Raw genomic sequence first — 19,652 nt, 5'->3', positions numbered from 1 at the left:
GTAACAGTCAGATTTTCAAACAGCTCCCATATGAAGTGGCCAGATGTTCAAAGGCATTGGGCCGGCAGCACTTTCCATTGCTCTCAATAGGAACTGCTGGGCAATGAGCACTCTTTGAAATCTGGCCACTTCATTTAGGAGCCTAAATGAGAACTGAGCTCTCTTGAAAATCTGGACCAACTGCCCCAACAAAGTTTTGTAGGGGACCAATTTCCCCTTGAGCTGTTAATTAGTGGGACTAGGATGTTGGCCCTTTTAAAACTTCTCATGTTGTTTTATAGTACATTCTTTTATATTTTAAAAAAGTTGAAAACTCCTGAGTGACTCAGCTACCTGCTGCCTGTGTTGAAAGAAATATTTTAATCCATTAAATATATAAAAGGTTATTTTAATAGCAAGTTATTTTCTTCAGTATGGCCAATGAGACCAAAACAAAGGCAACCAGCGGGGCAGCGGTGGAATGTGATATTAACTTAACCTTTTTCCATATTAAAATGGATTAAAATCTCTGGCCACTCAGGAGTGCAGAGGAGTTGCTATGGGCTTTATAAGAAGGACTGTACTCTGAACCATAATTTTCCTGAGTGCCCACCTACAAAGGGTTTTAATCAAGGAGTTTTAAAAACATCTCCTCTTTTTTATCTACACTGGCACTTCTCATGACATCATACAGTCTTCACAGTCTCTCTGTATTCCTCCCTACAATAGCTTTGGTACAGTCACTTTAAAATTAGATACACATGACCAGCAGTCAAGTACCTCCCACTGTGAGAAGGCTCTAGATGCAGGCAAATGGAATTCTGATCCTGTTGAGCTATAACAAAGCAGACAAGCTGTCCTAGCACTGATAAATGCTATTATTTAACCTACACAGCTGTTTTCCAAGTGATTCTTCCTGAGTCACTGATCTTCAGCAACTGCATCTTGTTTATATTGCCACTGCTCCTTCAGATGTCATCCTATGTTGTATTTTGGAGTTTGGTTACAGGCAAAATGAACTGGTGGTTTCTTCAGCACAGCTGCAAAACATTAACAAAATGGCTGATGTGCTGCTGATAGCATGCTCACCGACCTGACGCTTGGCCACGTTGCTGGTATAACTGTCCTGCAAAATGAGGGGGAGGCAGTGTAATTCCAGGATTGCATGAACTGCATCAGATTTGCTTTTATATACTCTTTCTCTACCAATTTCTGCCATGCTGACCAGATATGGCTGAAAGTAATCTCTACCCTACTCACTGAGAAGATGTGAAGTCTCTGCTAAGGTCAGCTCTTCTCAGTAAGACAGTGGTAGCAGAGTCAAATAGGTACCAAAACTGGGAGGGTGACAGGAGTGTGGGGAGTGTGAGTGGCTATGGATCAGACATATTACAAAGGGGTGTGTACTGTACATATAGGCTATGCAAATACTTATTTTTACATGTGATGTACTTTAGGCTGTAAAATCTGGAAAAGATTTGGTACTCCTGAGAGCTGGTGCAGAGTGTTATTCATATGAGCACAAGATAAAAGTGATAAGCAGAAACCTTTGGGAACCTGATCCTGCATTAATGAGTGTGCTGCTGCATAGCCATCAGCCCTGCTTACTCTCTAGCATTTGGTCAGTTTGCTTAGCCCTCTGGTCGCTCCCTCACTGTCTCTGGCTTTCCTCAGTCCCACTACCCCTTGCATTGTGGGAACAGGGACAAACAAAAGGGAAGAGGAGCAGCACAAGCCTGCAGGTCCTGTGTCTGTACCACTTTAAGGGTATGTCTACACTATGAAATTAGGTCGAATTTATAGAAGTCGGTTTTTTAGAAATCGTTTTGTTTTTATATAGTCGATTGTGTGTGTGTCCCCACACAAAATGCTCTAAGTGCATTAAGTGCATTAACTCGGTGTAGCGCTTCCACAGTACCGAGGCTAGAGTCGACTTCCAGAGTGTTGCACTGTGGGTAGCTATCCCACAGTTCCCGCAGTCTCCGCCGCCCATTGGAATTCTGGGTTGAGATCCCAATGCCTGATGTGGCTAAAACTTTGTCGCGGGTGGTTCTGGGTACATGTCGTCAGCCCCCCCCTACCCCCCATGAAAGTAAAGGCAGACAATTGTTTCGTGCCTTTTTTCCTGGGTTATCTGTGCAGGCGCCATACCACGGCAAGCATGGAGCCCGCGCAGCTCACTGTCATGTACGTCTCCTGGGTGCTGGCAGACGCGGTACTGCATTGCTACACAGCAGCAGCAACCCATTGCCTTGTGGCAGCAGACGGTGCAATAGGCCTGAAAACCATCGTCATCGTGTCCGAGGTGCTCCTGGCTGCCTCAGTAAGGTTGGTCAGGAGCACCTGGACAGACATGGGCCCAGGGACTAAATTAGGAGTGACTCGCCCAGGTTATTCTCTTTAGTCCTGCAGGCAGTCCTATTGCACCATCTTCTGCCAGGCAGGCAGGAGATGTGGATGGTTTGCAGTCCTACTGCACCGTCTGCTGCCAGCCAAAGATGTGAAAGATGGAGTGGATCAAAACAAGAAACAGACCAGATTTGTTTTGTATTCATTTGCTCCCCCCTCCCTCCCTCCGTGAAATCAATGGCCAACAATCGTTTTGGTGAGGTCTGTCAGGGGTACCTTGAAAACTTTAATGGAGATTCAGTCATGCCTGAAATACCAGAGGGAGGGAAAGCTTAGTGGGTTGAGCATTGGCCTGCTAAACCCAGGGTTTTGAGTTCAATCCTTGAGGGGGCCATTCTATGTGAGAGTTGTTTTTGTTTCTCCTTGATGTAAAGCAACCCCCTTTGTTGATTTTAATTCCTTATAAGCCATGCCATCAGTCGCCCTCCATCAGAGCAACGGCAGACAATCGTTCCGCTCCTTTTTTCTGTGCAGACACCATACCACGGCAAACATGGAGCCTGCTCAGATCACTCTGGCAATTAGGAGCACATTAAACACCACGCACATTATCCAGCAGTATATGCAGTACCAGAACCTGGCAAAGCAAAACCAGGCGAATAGGTGACGTCAGCACGGTGACGAGAGTGATGAGGACATGGACACAGACTTCTCTCAAAGCACGGGCCCTGGCAATGTGGGCATCATGGTGCTAATGGGGCAGGTTCATGCGGTGGAATGCCGACTCTGGGCCCAGGAAACAAGCACAGACTGGTGGGACCGCATAGTGTTGCAGGTCTGGGACGATTCCCAGTGGCTGCAAAACTTTCGCATGCGTAAGGGCACTTTCATGGAACTTTGTGACTGGCTTTCCCCTGCCCTGCAGTGCAAGAATACCAAGATGAGAGCAGCCCTCACAGGTCACAAGCAAGTGGCGATAGCCCTCTGGAAGCTTGCAACGCCAGACAGCTACTGGTCAGTGGGAATCAATTTGGAGTGGGCAAATCTACTGTGGGGGGCTGCTGTGATGCAAGTAGCCAACGCAATCAAAGATCTGCTGATATCAAGGGTAGTGACCCTGGGAAATGTGCAGGTCATAGTGGATGGCTTTGCTGCAATGGGATTCCCTAACTGTGGTGGGGCTATAGATGGAATCCATATCCCTATCTTGGCACCGGAGCACCAAGCCGGTGAGTACATAAACCGCAAGGGGTACTTTTCAATAGTGCTGCAAGCTCTGGTGGATCACAAGGGACGTTTCACCAACATCAGCGTGGGATGGCCGGGAAAGGTACATGACGCTCGCATCTTCAGGAACTCTGGTCTGTTTCAAAAGCTGCAGGAAGGGATTTTATTCCCAGACCAGAAAATAACCGTTGGGGATGTTGAAATGCCTTGGGGACCCAGCCTACCCCTTAATGCAATGGCTCTTGAAGCCATACACAGGCAGCCTGGACAGTAGTCAGGAGCTGTTCAACTACAGGTTGAGCAAGTGCAGAATGGTGGTGGAATGTGCATTTGGACATTTAAAGGCACGCTGGCGCAGTTCACTGACTCGCTTAGACCTCAGCGAAACCAATATTCCCACTGTTATTACTGCTTGCTGTGTGCTCCACAATATCTGTGAGAGTAAGGGGGAGACATTTATGGCGGGGTGGGAGGTTGAGGCAAATCAACTGGCTGCTGGTTACACGCAGCCAGATACCAGGGCAGTTAGAAGAGCATAGGAGGGCGCGGTACGCATCAGAGAAGCTTTGAAAACCAGTTTCATGACTGGCCAGGCTACGGTGTGAAAGTTCTGTTTGTTTCTTCTTGATGAAACCCCCCGCCCCTTGGTTCACTCTACTTCCCTGTAAACTAACCACCCTCCCCTCCTCCCTTCGATCACCACTTGCAGAGGCAATAAAGTCACTGTTGCTTCACATTCATGCATTCTTTATTCATTCATCACACAAACAGGGGGATAACTGCCAAGGTAGCCTGGGAGCGGTGGTGGAGGAGAGAAGCACTGGGCGGGGTGGTGGAGGAGGGAAGGACAAGGCTACACAGCACTTTAAAAGTTTAAAACTTTAAGACTTATTGAATGCCAGCCTTCTGTTGCTTGGGCAATCCTGTGGGGTGGAGTGGCTGGGTGGCCAGAGGCCCCCCCCACTGTGTTCTTGGGTGTCTGGGTGAGGAGGCTATGGAACTTGGGGAGGAGGGCGGTTGGTTACACAGGGGCTGTAGCGGCGGTCTGTGCTCCAGCTGCCTTTCCTGCAGCTCAACCATACGCTGGAGCATATTAGTTTGATCCTCCAGCAGCCTCAGCATTGAATCCTGCCTCCTCTCATCACGCTGCCGCCACATTTGAGCTTCAGCCCACCACTTACTCTCTTCAGCCCGCCACCTCTCCTCCCAGTCATTTTGTGCTTTCCTGCACTCTGACACTGTCTGCCTCCATGCATTTGTCTGTGCTCTGTCAGTGTGGGAGGACAGCATGAGCTCAGAGAACATTGCATTGCGAGTGCGTTTTTTTTCGCCTTCTAATCTTCACTAGCCTCTGGGAAGGAGAAGATCTTGTGATCCTTGAAACACATGCAGCTGGTGGAGGAAAAAAAGGGACAGTGGTATTTAAAAAGACATTTTATAGAACAATGGGTACACTCTTTCACAGTAAACCTTGTTGTTAACATTACATACATAGCACATTCCAAGATCGTATTTTGCCTCCCCCCACCACGTGGCTAACAGCGGGGAACATTTCTGTTCAGCCACAGGCAAACGGCCCAGCAGGAACAGGCACCTCTGAATGTCCCCTTAAGAAAAGCACCCTATTTCAACCAGGTGACCCTGAATGATATCACTCTCCAGAGGATAACACAGAGAGAGAAAGAACAGATGTTATTTGAATACCAGCAAACATACACTGCAATGCTTTGTTCTACAATGTTTCCCGAGTACGTGCTACTGGCCTGGAGTGGGAAAGTGTCCTACCATGGTGGACGGAATAAGGCTCCCCTCCCCAGAAACCTTTTGCAAAGGCTTTGGGAGTACATCCAGGAGAGCCGCGAATGCCAGGGCAAATTAATCATTAAACATGCTTGCTTTTAAACAATGTATAGTATTTTAAAAGGTACACGCACCAGAGGTCCCTTCTCCGCCTGGCGGGTCCGGAAGGCAGCCATGGGTGGGTTTGGGAGGTACTGGCTCCAGGTCCAGGGTGAGAAACAGTTCCTTGCTGTCAGGAAAACCAGTTTCTCCGCTTGCTTGCTGTGAGCTATCTTCCTCGTCCCCAAAACCTGCTTCCATGTTGCCTCCATCTCCGTTGAAGGAGTCAAACAACACGGCTGGGGTAGTGGTGGCTGAACCCCCTAAAATGACATGCAGCTCATCATAGAAGCGGCATGTTTGGGGCTTTGACCCGGAGTGGCCATTTGCCTCTCTGGTTTTCTGGTAGGCTTGCCTCAGCTCCTTAAGTTTCACGTGGCACTGCTTCGGGTCCCTGTTATGGCCTCTGTCCTTCATGCCCTAGGAGATTTTGACAAATGTTTTGGTATTTTGAAAACTGGAACGGAGTTCTGATAGCACAGATTCCTCTCCCCATACAGCGATCAGATCCCGTACCTCCCGTTTGGTCCACGCTGGAGCTCTTTTGCGATTCTGGGACTCCATCATGGTCACCTCTGCTGTTGAGCTCTGCATGGTCACCTCTGCTGATGAGCTCTGCACTCACCTGCAGCTTGCCACACTGGCCGAACAGGAAATTGAAATTCAAAAGTTCACGGGCCTTTTCCTGTCTACCTGGCCAGTGTATCTGAGTTGAGAGTGCTGTCCAGAGCGGTCACAATGGAGCACTCTGGGATAGCTCCCGGAGGCCAATACTGTCTAATTGCATCCACAGTACCCCAAATTCGACCCGGCAAGGCCAATTTCAGCGCTAATCCCCTTGTCGGGGTTGGAGTAAGGAAATCGATTTTAAGAGCCCTTTAAGTCGAAAAAAAGGGCTTCTTCGTGTGGATGGGTGCAGGGTTAAATCGATTTAACGCTGCTAAATTCAACCTCAACTCCTAGTGTAGACCAGGGCTGAGGCACCAAACGTCAGGACAGGCAGGACTTGATACTAGATCCAGTCAAGGCAGCTGAAGCTAAAAAACAGAGCTGCTGGTAGCCAGCCAGAGAGCACCAGGCTGGGGCCAAAACAAAGAGCCCTACACCAATTAGGAGCCTCAAGATCTTCAGAAGTTAGATAAGTATCCACTTACCTGAATTAAACCCTAGGTACAAATCTCTTATAGTTTCCCCATTACTGCTAAGATTAATATACTACAGGCAAGAGAAAAAATTAATGTTTTAGAAACGGCTGTGAAATGTATGCCAATTTGCATCCACGTTTCAATTTTGAGTAGTGACAGATTCCTTTAATAAAACTAATTATTAAATAACCCAACTGCTTCAAAAGAACATGAAACATGAACAAATTAATCCCCACAACACCTCTTGTGCGGCTGGTAAGTAAATTGCCCCACTTTATGGAAAAGGACACAAAGGCTGACAGAAATAATAATGAACCTGACTGTGGACATCAGTCAAATGGCAAATCAGTGGCAACAGAGCTAGAATTAGAACTCATTGGTCCCAGTATAGTTCTCGGGTCATTAGGCTGTAGTAGCTCATCCTTTAGAAAGAGCAGGGCAGGTTTTTTATGAATGTACAATTCAATATATGATCTCACAACTACCATGATGTTTCTATTTAACCTACAAAATAATTAGCTTGGGACACCAAACTTTCCTAATTTACTTAACATTAGCACTTCAAATGGTACTTTAAAATGGGATGATGCTCACTGAACATGATTTGGATATCAGCACTGAGAGGCCAGTGTACCTGTACCATGAACTTCAGGGGCCTGTGTGACAAGCCAATACAGAACCGCTTTCAGTGATAATCAATCCAGTAAAGCACAGAAAAGATTTAAAAGTTCCCAGTGACTCCAGCACATCAAGCAGTTCAAAAAAACCTTTCTTGTATAGAAGGCATGAGACATGTTACTACCACAATACATGAATTTTAGCAAAAGATGAGCAACATCCTATTCCATACTCAGAATCCATTCTATGGGTTATTAAGTCTGGTGATAATATCCTTCAGCTAGATAGGAACAAATGTACCCTGATGTCTGCCTTTCATTCAGGTAACCTGTGATCCACTGAATATGCCTATTTTTTTAAATGTTCATTTTGTTGCAATTTTTGCCTGACTTGATATTTTTCTTACCTGACAGGTAGGGGATCAAATAATTGAAATCAATGGGGAAAGTACAAGGGACATGACACATGCCAGAGCAATAGAGCTAATCAAGTCTGGTGGCAGGAGAGTGCGGCTCTTATTAAAGCGCGGAACAGGCCAGGTTCCGGAATATGGTGGGTTTTCATTATTTTTCTTTCTGTGTGTGTGTGTGTGTGTGTGTGTGTATTTAAATTACATGTATTGTATTCTAAGTATCAATTACACATTTAGGTCCCAGCACTTAAGCATGTGCATAAGTCCACCCATATTTAGGAAAGCGCTTAAGTATGTGCTTGAGTGCTTTCTTGTACTGGTGCGGAAGATATGAACACATCATTTTCAACTATGCCAACCCTGTATAGGCAATGCTTAAAATATATCTACTGGTAGGAGCACTTTGAACTCTTTAGCGACATCTCTGAGTGTGCTAGGAGTTGCTGATGCATTCTTATCATCTTGTTTGATAAAACAGTCTCTTCTAATACACTTCTATTGGTATTTCTCTGTACATTTGGAGACATAGGGGCTTGACCCCCTCCCATCATTCAATGGCAAAACTCCCACTGACTTCAGTTGTGCAAGAGTGAGCCCATAATGTTCATTTTACAATTTATTTCTTAGGCTCTCTCATTTATCAGACAACTGAGAATTTACATGGATGACGTAACGAAAGTCAATTCTGAATAAAGAGACAGTATTTGCTCTTTTGGAAGTTGTAACAGGCCGCTTTAATATTATTTTTAAATTTTGTTTTGTGTTTGTATTTCCTTGGAATTTTTTCTGTTCCAACTTTTTAAAAGGCTTCTAAAAAGTGTGTATAATTTTAGGAAATATTGAAACATATTAGTTACCTGACAGGCTGCAATGGTGTATGTTATAAAAGTATGTATTTAGTGATATCTTGAAACGTATGCGAATATATCAATGCACATTTAGCCTCAAATCCTGAAAACATTTACTCATGCTTAAATTTACCACCATAAGAAATCTATGGGTCTACTCAAAGTGGTAAAGGTAAGCCTGTTCATAAGTATTTGCAGGACTTAGGTCCTTACAGAGGTTTACAAATTAATTTTATTTCCCTCTGGTCCATAGTGATTCCTCTGAAGTCATTACCACCAATATGTATGTGTGGTATGAACTATTACATACAATGCAGAAAAACATAAGAACTGCAGACTTATATAGACCCCTTAATAAAATCTCAGAGCTTTAAGAAAATAAATAATAAGCTAATAGCCTTGATAAGCAAAGTTTAGTCTAACAATCAGCTTTAAAAATCTGTTGTAGTCCACTATAGTATCTCCAAGTAAAATACAGCAATGCCAAGACAAGGAACATGATAGCTAAAAGCCCTAGCACTCCAGAAATATATAACTGAATAGCATCAGCAAGACATAGGGTGCAGGCAAGGACTGATGATACATTATGATAAATTCTGTAAAATAAATAGTAGAAAGTTCAGAATGAACCTTAACCTGAAGCAACAAGAATTTAAAATAACCAAAGGCCTTTGTAATTATAAAATAAGTAAAACATGAGGTAAGGGGGTTTGGCTAAACAATCAGAAATTCAGATACTTGTCTGGAATATCTGAACCACTAAGATATATAGAATAGGACCTGAAATTTCAAAAGAAAAGGCTTTTTCATGAGACTTACATTACCTCCTGACACCAGTTGGTCCAAAAATACCATACCCCTCACCCTCTCTAGTGGTATTTTGGCATTTACAGTGTCATTTCCAGACAGAACCAGATAGGAAAATGTAAAGTATTTTTAAATGTAAAAAAAATCTATTTGAGCTCCCAAAATTGTTAGGTTTAGGTTTGATTAAAGGCTCAGATCAATTTCTACATTTTCCGTACTGGTTTGTCATCCCCATACTAAGCACCGCAGTGGGCACTATTAAACACTCTCCGTCAGCCAGTTGTGAAGAACATCTGTCTAGCCATTGTGCAACCTCAGGAGTAGTTAAGAAAACCTCAGAAAAAGAAATATTTTTTTCCAAACGATGGTAAAAATGACCCCAAAGAAAACTTGGACGTTGGAAGCTTGAGTACAAAGTGCTCCTGAGGACATCAAACTAACCAGTAAAAATGTTATTGTTTTTGAACCAAGAATGTGCTGTTGCATAGTAACAAGACTAAAGAGACTTTTTTCATTAAAATAAAACATCAACTCTGTTTCTGCCAGTAGATATTGAGAAAAGAAATGTTTCTTAATAGCCTAAAGTCATAGAATCATAGAATATCAGGGTTGGAAGGGACCTCAGGAGGTCATCTAGTCCAACCCCCTGCTCAACAGCAGGACCAACCCCAATTAAATCATCCCAGCCAGGGCTTTGTCAAGCCTGACCTTAAAAACTTCTAAGGAAGGAGATTCTACCACCTCCCTAGGTAACGCATTCCAGTGTTTCACCACCCTCCTAGTGAAAAAGTTTTTCCTAATATCCAACCTAAACCTCCCCCACTGCAACTTGAGACCATTACTCCTTGTCCTGTCCTCTTCTACCACTGAGAATAGTCTAGAACCATCCTCTCTGGAACCACCTCTCAGGTAGTTGAAAGCAGCTATCAAATCCCCCCTCATTCTTCTCTTCTGCAGACTAAACAATCCCAGTTCCCTCAGCCTCTCCTCATAAGTCATGTGTTCCAGACCCCTAATCATTTTTGTTGCCCTTCGCTGGACTCTCTCCAATTTATCCACATCCTTCTTGTAGTGTGGGGCCCAAAACTGGACAAAGTACTCCAGATGAGGCCTCACCAATGTCAAATAGAGGGGGACGATCACGTCCCTCGATCTGCTTGCTGCCCCTACTTATACATCCCAAAATGCCAGTGGCCTTCTTGGCAACAATGGCTGACTCATATCCAGCTTCTCTTCCACTGTCACCCCTAGGTCCTTTTCCGCAGAACTGCTGCCTAGCCATTCGGTCCCTAGTCTGTGGCTGTGCATTGGGTTCTTCCGTCCTAAGTGCAGGACCCTGCACTTATCCTTATTGAACCTCATCAGATTTCTTTTGGCCCAATCCTCCAATTTGTCTAGGTCCCTCTGTATCCTATCCCTGCCCTCCAGCATATCTACCACTCCTCCCAGTTTAGTATCATCCGCAAACTTGCTGAGAGTGCAATCTACACCATCCTCCAGGTCATTTATGAAGATATTGAACAAAACCGGCCCCAGGACCGACCCTTGGGGCACTCCACTTGACACCGGCTGCCAACTAGACATGGAGCCATTGATCACTACCCGTTGAGCCCGACAATCTAGCCAACTTTCTACCCACCTTATAGTGCATTCATCCAGCCCATACTTCTTTAACTTGCTGACAAGAATACTGTGGGAGACCATGTCAAAAGCTTTGCTAAAGTCAAGAAACAATACATCTACTGCTTTCCCTTCATCCACAGAACCAGTAATCTCATCATAGAAGGCGATTAGATTAGTCAGGCATGACCTTCCCTTGGTGAATCCATGCTGACTGTTCCTGATCACTTTCCTCTCATGTAAGTGCTTCAGGATTGATTCTTTGAGGACCTGCTCCATGATTCTTCCAGGGACTGAGGTGAGGCTGACTGGCCTGTAGTTCCCAGGATCCTCCTTCTTCCCTTTTTTAAAGATTGGCACTACATAGTCATCATAGTGTCAAGAAACCTGCCTCTTCTAGGAAGACTGGTGGGTATCCCAGTCTGTGAATCAATTACATTCAAGTCTCTTGACTTAGTCTTGAAAATTCTGGGTTTGCCTTATATGCAAAAGATCCTTTTTGATTTACAGGACGATTGTGCCTTTAGCAGAACTAGAGAGGTTCTAGTACAAAAGACCAAAAAAAAATTTGAAACTAAGGCATACCAAGAACTTAAGTGATACCAATCAAAGCAGCTTTCAGTCCAGACAAAATAAAAATTAACACTGATAAGAAAGTTATCTGTGAAAGAATAGAACATCAAATAAAAAGATGAGAGCACTAAGTGAAAAAATTAAGGGCCAGATGATCAACTGATGTAACTCAGTATAGCTCTGCTAAAGTCAACTGAACTATGCCGATTTACATCAGCTGAGGATCTGGTCCTAAAAGTGCATCTCGGAAAATACTGTCTGAGATGTGATGCTAGGCAAAACCAAGTGAGGAAGTAAATCTTCTATCTCATCTCAGAGGATGCTGAATTTGCTTTAAACCAAAATCTGAATTGCCATTTCAGAGAGAAAAAAAATCCCTAAATGCAGCCACAAAACCTATGGTCACGCAAAGAGTTCTATCAGAATACCTATGAAAGGGGCAGGGATACAATTAATGCTCTAAAATGGTAGCTGCTTTCACAGCAGGGTGTGCCACAAGAAGCTTAAAAAAGCAGATGTTACATCTCCACTCCAGACCTCAGAACATGTTTGCTGAAGCTAGGGACAGCCAAAGGGACTGAGCCTCCACAAAAAGAGACGTATCATCACCCTCTTCCAAGTCTGAAAAACGCCAGTGTCATACTTTACAACAAATAGTTTGTCAAGTCCTCCAAATTCCCAGCAAGGCTGTTTTTCAAGAACAAGAAACACTACAATTACTGTCAAGGTGCCTGATCCTGTAATGTGTTGACCACGCTCAACACCCCCATGGACTCCAGAGGATGCTCAGCGCACTGCTATATTGCCTTCCCTAGGGATGCAGGGCATTCAGCACTTCACAGGACCAAGAACAGCCAGTTGCAGCTAGGTCTTCATTACACAAATTGCCATCACTACAGGACCGCGCATTTCTCAATCATTTATGCATAACATTTCATTAATTCCCCCAGGTTAAAATTATAGGCCAAGATTTTTTTTAAAAAATGGATGGCTAAAGTTATGCTTGTAAATCCATATTTAAGCCCCTAAAATACGGGCCCAGTTGACTTTAATGGGAGCAGCTGGGAGCACAGCACTTCTAAAAATCTGGCCATGTCAATGAGTGTTCAGCACGTAGTTGCTTTTGAAAAATCCCACTCAGCACTTAGATACCATTAAAAATCTGGCCCTCTCAGTTTAGGAACCTAAATCTTGACACCCATATCATTAAAGACTTGGCTGTATGTTCAAAACACCCATAAGAGTCACATCTGTGCTGTGCATAAGATCTCAAATGTAGCGGTAGGTAGAGAGCCTTAAAGACAAAGGCCCAGATTTTTAAAGCTATTTAGGTGTTGCTGGCACTTCGGAGGCTAAATTCCATCAACAGTCAATGGGATTTAGACTTCTACGTACCTAAATTCCTTATGAAAATGAGATTTAGATTCCTAAATCAGTTAAGCATTGTGATGCTGAGTGCAGAAACCCCTAAATACCTTTAAAAATCTGGGGCAAAATGTATTAAAATTGTCTCCAAATAAATAAAAATGGAAACGTAGCAGATAAACTAGTAACAAATCACAATCCCGCCACTCAGTAAAGAGCTCTACAAGGGGTGAATGACCTCTGATGATAGAGCCCTCTGGAAAACGAGGTGGGGAGGCACGAAAGAGAACAATACCATTTATCATTGCTGTTATGTTTCTTCATGGGGACCAACTAGTGTTTGTTTTTAGAAATCCACATAAGAAGGTCTCACAGAATCCCCGCAGCACTACCGTAGCACACAGGAATTGCCAATATTCCATCTATATCCTGTCTGCAGTCTCTTCTGATTGGAGTTTTCCTTTATACAAGGCTACTTTAAAATAGATGAGCATAAACAAGTATTTCAAACTTGACTTTTTATAGCTGAATATTACCAACATGGCAAAATGGTGATTTACAGTAAACAGAATAATCTGAAATACACCTCAAACTGTTTCCCTATCAATGACACTGCTCCAATAATTGGATTATATTGCCAGTGAATTATGGACCATTCAACTGTTTGTTTTCTTGTTTCTGAGCAGTTGCACAACAGACACACAGTGGGATTTTACGCTGCTTTTTGGTCTTTTATATTGTCTACTCAAATTCTTGAACACACACTCTAGTAATGTAATTGTAATGTAACCTGCAGTTTTATACCTCCCTATGGCCACAGCCAGCCCTACGGCCAGCACAGAGCTCCACTGAAGTCAGTGGGAGTTGGCCCACCTTGATGTCATTGTGGGACTGGGGTTTAAATCACAATCATATATTGCAATGAGTTCATTTTCATAGATTTTAATGGGAGGGTTTTAAAAGTTTTTCTGTTATCTAACCCAAGTCTCCCTTGCTGCAGATTAAGCCCATTATTTCTTGTCCTGCCTTCAGTGGACATGGAGATCAATTGATAACTGTCCTTGTTATAACAACCCTTAATGTATTTGAAGACTAGTAACAGGTTCCCCCCCTCATTCCAGCCCAGAATCTGCAAGGTTGTTACATGTTTTTAAACCTTCACTCTGCTGAATTCTAATAGTGAGCATAGCTATGTGAAAAAATTGCAGGAGGCTAGAAATATAGTCACCCACCATTCAGTTGAGTATTTAGAGCAAAAATTCACATACATGTGCAGGGACAGAAGTTCCCATGGCAAAGAAAGCACCATGATTCTACTGATCAGGAGAAAACAGCTGTGATGTCAGTATTCACTGCATCCCACATAGGGAGAGTTTGACACCTGAGCAGGGCATGACTATTGCCTCCATGAGGCACAGTTGTAGTGAACAAGGATGTGCTGTACCAGCCAAGGAGCTGGAGTAGCTGCTGGAGGAGACTGTTGAGCTGTCCTTCTGCCTGCTCATTGTTTGAGAGTGGATTACATCCCTCCGACCAGTGCAAAATTCCCTTCCCAAAGCCCACCTATTAAAGCTTCTTGCATGGAGGATGGGGGCAGTGAATTTCATCCTTAAGAAGCAGGGCTTACTAGTATAAAATGTTGTATTTGAAGAGGTTATGGCTTGTTACACCTGGGATTTAGAAGAATGCTAATTTGTTTTGTTTCCTGGTTTCAAGCCAAGCTTTAATATTTTACTTTCTATTGATTTTGCATTTTTTAATGTGGATACATCATTCCTGTGATTTGCTGAAGACATATGTAGCCTCTCCCTCCACCTCAGTGCTTGCTACTTGGGGTAGTTTCTCTCATCTCCTCACATTGGGTTCTTTTTTTGTGGTGCCTGGTGCCTCCACCCAAGGTGCCTCCTGCTGTCCCTTGGGGAAAGGAATAATGTTACCACTGCTGGCAAGGACTATAAAGCCCAGTACACAAGAAACAATAAAGTACATCCACACTCAGCAAAGAAATGACACACCTAAAAATAACAGTATAACAAAGGGAGACTTTACTGGGAGCAGGAAAATAGGATCTGAGAAAGGAAAGAGTTAAGGTTAACTAATAAGAACTAACCCTCAACAACTCAATAAATTGCCCATGCCCCAACATTCACCATGCTTCCATCCCCCATCACCCTCCCTGGCACCGTCTCGGGCACATAGCATGCTGAGGGTGAGTCCGGAGATGAGTACTGTAGCACTGTGAAAATTGGCCAGTTGAAACACATGGAAAAACATCCTCTTACAGTGTCTTCACCCCTTGGTGGGACAGGATCCTATCCTGGCTTCCTAGTCTGGTGTCCCATAGAGGTCTTTGCTGGCTCTCAGTAGTCAGGGCCAAACTGGATTACTGCCACTCTGGATGCTGATCTCTGCAGAGCTTGAACTGTCTGACCCAGGCACTAGATCCCACAGCAGTTCAAAGACTCTCTTTTTGGGGAAGTAGGAGTTAATCAGAGACTCTCTGAGCTTTTCTGCTTCTTTGTCAGCTCCCAGCTAACTCAAACCTCAGCACTGAAAGTAAGGCCTTGTCTACACTACACAGTTTTGTTGGCAAAAGGCAGCTTTTGCCGACAAAACAGTGGAGGTGTACATGCTACAAAGCTACTTTTGGCAGCAAAACTGCTGCTTTGCCAACAAAATAAAACCACCTTGATGAGACGCATACAGCTTTTTGCAGCAAAGTTAACGCAACATACCAACAGCGTAGACCAGAGGTGGGCAAACTTAAGCCCCTTACCATGCTGCTCAGAGCAGGAGGACTGGCAGCCACCCCCCCACTCCCATGCTGTTCCTCCCCCCCCCCCCCCCCGCAGCCTCAGCTCGCTGTGCTGCCAGCACTCTGGGGGGGGGTGGCTGCCAGTCCTCCTGCTCTGAGCAGCATGGTAAGGGGGCTAGGAATGGGTGGGTTGGATAAGGGGCAGAAGGCTCCAGGGGAGCAGTCAGGGGACAGGGAGCGGTTGGATGGGGTGGAGGTTCTGGGTGGGGAGAGGGGTCAGGGGACAGGGAACAGGGGTGGTTGGATAGGTGTGGGAATCCTGGGCGGCTGGGGTGTTGGCTAGGGGGTGGGATCCCAGGGGTGCAGTTAGGGGCAGGGGATCCCAGAAGGGGGTGGTTAGGGGACAAGAAGCAGGGGGGTTGGATGGGTTGGGGGTTCTGAGGGGGGCAGTCAGGGGGCTGGAAGTGGGAGGGGGCCAGGCTGTTTGGGGAGGCACAGTCTTCCCTACTCAGCCCTCCATACAATTTCAGAACCCCGATGTGGCCCTCGGGCCAAAAAGTTTGCCCACCGCTGGTGTAGATGCTGCCGTTCGTTGTATTGCCATAACTGGCCTCTCCCAGTATCCCACAATGGCCGCCGGGACTGCTCTGCTGACTGTTTTAATGCCGCTACCCTGCATCTAGCTACTCAGGCACGTGCCCCTCCCCTTTCAAAGATCCCAGATTAAGCTTTGACATTCCTCAGCGTGGAGAGCTCACAGAGCTGCTGAGGATGCTGTGGGAGAACTCGGAAGCAATCACAGAACCATCAATGTAGAATCCTGCTCTCCCCGGAACTAGGAACACAGTGGCCAGCAGACTGGGCGGCTGTGGGTGGGGTTGGGCGGAGGAGACTGCTGTGCTGGGAAGAGCCAGGGGTTGATGGGGCGGGGGGAAGGTGTTCCCCTTCTCCTGCCTCTGGTTGCTCAGGTCACTGATGTCTCATTGGTTGCTGATGTCTGAACGTAAAGAGACAGCATGCCAACACGCTCTCCCCCCACACAAACTCTGTCTCTCTCACATATAGCCTCCACCAACACACCATCTCTCACATACTTCCCCCAACACACACACTGTTCCTGTCTCGCTCCCACATAGCCAGCCACTTTTCAATTGCAGTGTATCTGGTAAAATGCCCATGGAACGATGGGATTAAGAAACCTGTATCATGTGATGCTGTACCTGCCCCATAAGGCATTGCAAATCCTTCCCAAAGCACCCTGCTGCCAGTTGCACAGTGGGATAGCTACCCACGTGCACTGCTTTCTGGGTCAATGCAAGAGCTGCTAGTATGGATGTGCTCTGCCAACACAAGGAGCATAGTGTGGATATGCAAAAGCGGTTTAATTAAAGCGGCATAATTTTTGTCACCAAAACTCTGTAGTGTAGACAAGGCCTAAAACTAGTCTCTGTCTCTGAGTTTAAGGCTGACTCCTCCCACCGAGGGGCTGAGCAGCCCCTGCTCATCATCATTGGCCCAGAAAACTACTTGTCTACATCTCCCTACGGAGTCCCACACTCTATTCTGTCCCCACTCCTGACTCAAAGCATGCTGGGAAATGGTGTAAGCAGGCTCTGGTAGCCATTACTGTTGTAGTACATAGGGTAGGTCCCCCTAGAAGTTCAGTCCAGAGTTCCATGAGCTTCCAAACTCCAATTGTGGGTTACACATACAACTTCCACGCACAGGCAAAACTCTGTTGTAAGTTCTATCGACCCCAGACAGTTTCCATTGAAGATGAATCAGGCCCTGAATGACTTAAAAATAACTGTCCTAGAATTTGCAACAGGAAGTATACAGTTTAAACAATTCCTACCTCCTGAACTTTAATTTCAGTTTCTGATTTCATGTTTTTTGCAAGTAGTTCAGTTTTTCATCTAATGATCATGTGCAGCATACCCTAGGCATCTGAAGTTGGGAACTGGAGTTGGGTGCCTACCTCCAAAACAAAGATGCCCTTATTTACAACAAAAAAAGATTCTTACTGAAATGCAGTGTCCTGGAAGATTACATTAAAAATATAGGGTAGACTAAAGAATAAACTTTTTAAAAGTTTCTACTTCTATACATGCAATTATATAAAAGAAAATGATTTTGGGGATGTGCTTGGGGGAGGCAGGGTTTCACTGGTGATGGGTTAGGATGATGAATTATATTGACCGTTTTTATGTGTTCTTATAAATAATATATAACCACCTAGGGGTGCAGATAAATCAAAATAAATATTTTTAAATTAAAAGTTAATATTTTGTGGTGTCACTCCCATTAATATCAGTGTAAGTCTCCCAGCTACTGCCCATTCCTCTTCTGAAAACATTAGAGTTAGTATCTGTCCGACTTCAATTGAGATCACCTAAGAAGTTCACAGTGAGAAATCTTTACCTCATCTTCTCACTCAGGAGTAGGGCCCTACCAAATTCACGGCCGTGAAAAATGGATCATGGACCATGAAATCTGTCTCCCTCCCCACCCAATGAAATCTGGTCTTTTGTGTGCTTTTACCCCATACTGTACAGATTTCAGGGGAGACCAGCATTTCTCAAATTGCGGGTCCTGGCCCAAAAGGGAGGTGCAGGGGGATCGCGGTATTCCCACCCTTACTTCTGTGCTTCCTTCAAAGCTGGGTGGCTGGAGAGTGGCAGCTATGGGTCAGATGCCCAGCTCTGAAGGCCACACCCCACAGCAGCAGCACAGCCGTAAGGGTGTCAATACCATACCATGCCCCCCTTACTTCTGCGCTGCTGCCTTCAGAGCTGGGCAGCCGCTGACTGAGGCAGCAACACAGAAGTAAAGGTGTAAATTCCACACCAGGCCATCCTTACTTCTGTGATGCTGCTGGCGGTGGCTCTGCCTTCAGAGCTGGGCTCCCTGCCAGCAGCCACCGCTGCCCAGCTCTGAAGGCAGTCCCACCACCACCAGGGTATCAGTACCGCAATCCCCCCTCGAATAACTTTGCGACCCCCATAATTCCTTTTTCGGTCAGGATCCCTACAATTACAGCACCGTGAAATTTCAGATTTAAATAGCTAAAATCATGACATTTACAATTTTTAAAATCCTATGACCGTGAAATTGACCAAAGTGGACCAGGAACTTGGTAGGGCCCTATTGATAGGAAAAGATGCTACCCACCATTTTAGTTTAAGTTATTTCTTTCCATGGATCCATCCTCCGCTACAAAGCTCAGCTTTATAGGCAAAGCTGAATCACATCTCCGAGTGACTTATCTGCTCTCTATTGACACTACAGCCCCAGCGATGTGCTGTGCCATTATTTATCTATGGCCCATGTAGTAGCACGATATTTATATTTCCATGCCAAGGAGATCGCCATCCCTTCCATACTGAGAGTTAGCTGAAACCTCTCTCAGATTTCTTTCAATCACTGATTAGAGATACTGGGTCACAACAGTCCTTTTTCCTTCACGGCTGCAGGCAGTCAGTTGTCCATTCTTTTCTGCAGTTAGAGTTATGAACATAATTATTTATACAAACTAATAAATGAGGCATGACTGTTACTCAAATTCAGATTTTTTTCTTCTCTCATGTGGTCAGCATTGGCCCTATTTCCTCCAGCTTTACAGATCCTATTTTTCCAGCTTCCAACAGGATTGTTTCTCTGACGAGAACTTCTAATCCCCTTCCTGCCTCCCAGTTACTCCCAGCACACAACACCATATGCATGTCCTGGAAGTGCTACCTGGGCACCTCATTCCTACCTGTTAGTCATTCTGAGAGCAGTGGAAATATTTAATGGGACAAGTTCCTAGTGGGTCCAATCCACTTCTTAAAGGAACCTTCATTGACACTCTTTATGTTTTTCATGTGTGTCTTAATTTACTGGTGATTTCAAGGGCTTGATACAAGCTGTAATTCATGAATTCACACAAAAGATTTTTTCCTGATATGACTTTGCTTAAAAAACAGTTCTGCAGTCTTATGAAAAGTAGACTGCATTTTTAGGCATCTGGCTTGCCAAACACGACCTAATAAATGCTTGGAAGTGGGACCCCCATG

The 19,652-nt window shown here is 44.9% G+C and overlaps 1 protein-coding gene across 15 annotated transcripts in view; it reads left to right on the top strand.

The window, feature by feature from the left end:
* The window catches only part of MAGI2 (membrane associated guanylate kinase, WW and PDZ domain containing 2), a 1,181,180-nt gene that overhangs the window by 1,140,742 nt on the left and 20,786 nt on the right, over positions 1–19,652 (top strand). For all 15 annotated transcript variants that reach the window (XM_073328600.2, XM_073328598.2, XM_073328606.2 and 12 more), the window contains one exon: positions 7,631–7,769. In XM_073328600.2, coding sequence (XP_073184701.1) covers positions 7,631–7,769 — 139 coding nt within the window. The remainder of the gene's footprint in view (positions 1–7,630; positions 7,770–19,652) is intronic.

This window comes from Lepidochelys kempii, chromosome 1 (genome assembly GCF_965140285.1).
Source record: "Lepidochelys kempii isolate rLepKem1 chromosome 1, rLepKem1.hap1, whole genome shotgun sequence".
In the NCBI taxonomy this organism is placed as follows: Eukaryota; Metazoa; Chordata; order Testudines; family Cheloniidae; genus Lepidochelys; species Lepidochelys kempii.
Note: the sequence above shows the minus strand (reverse complement) of the source record. Positions and strands in the feature narration are given on the sequence as shown.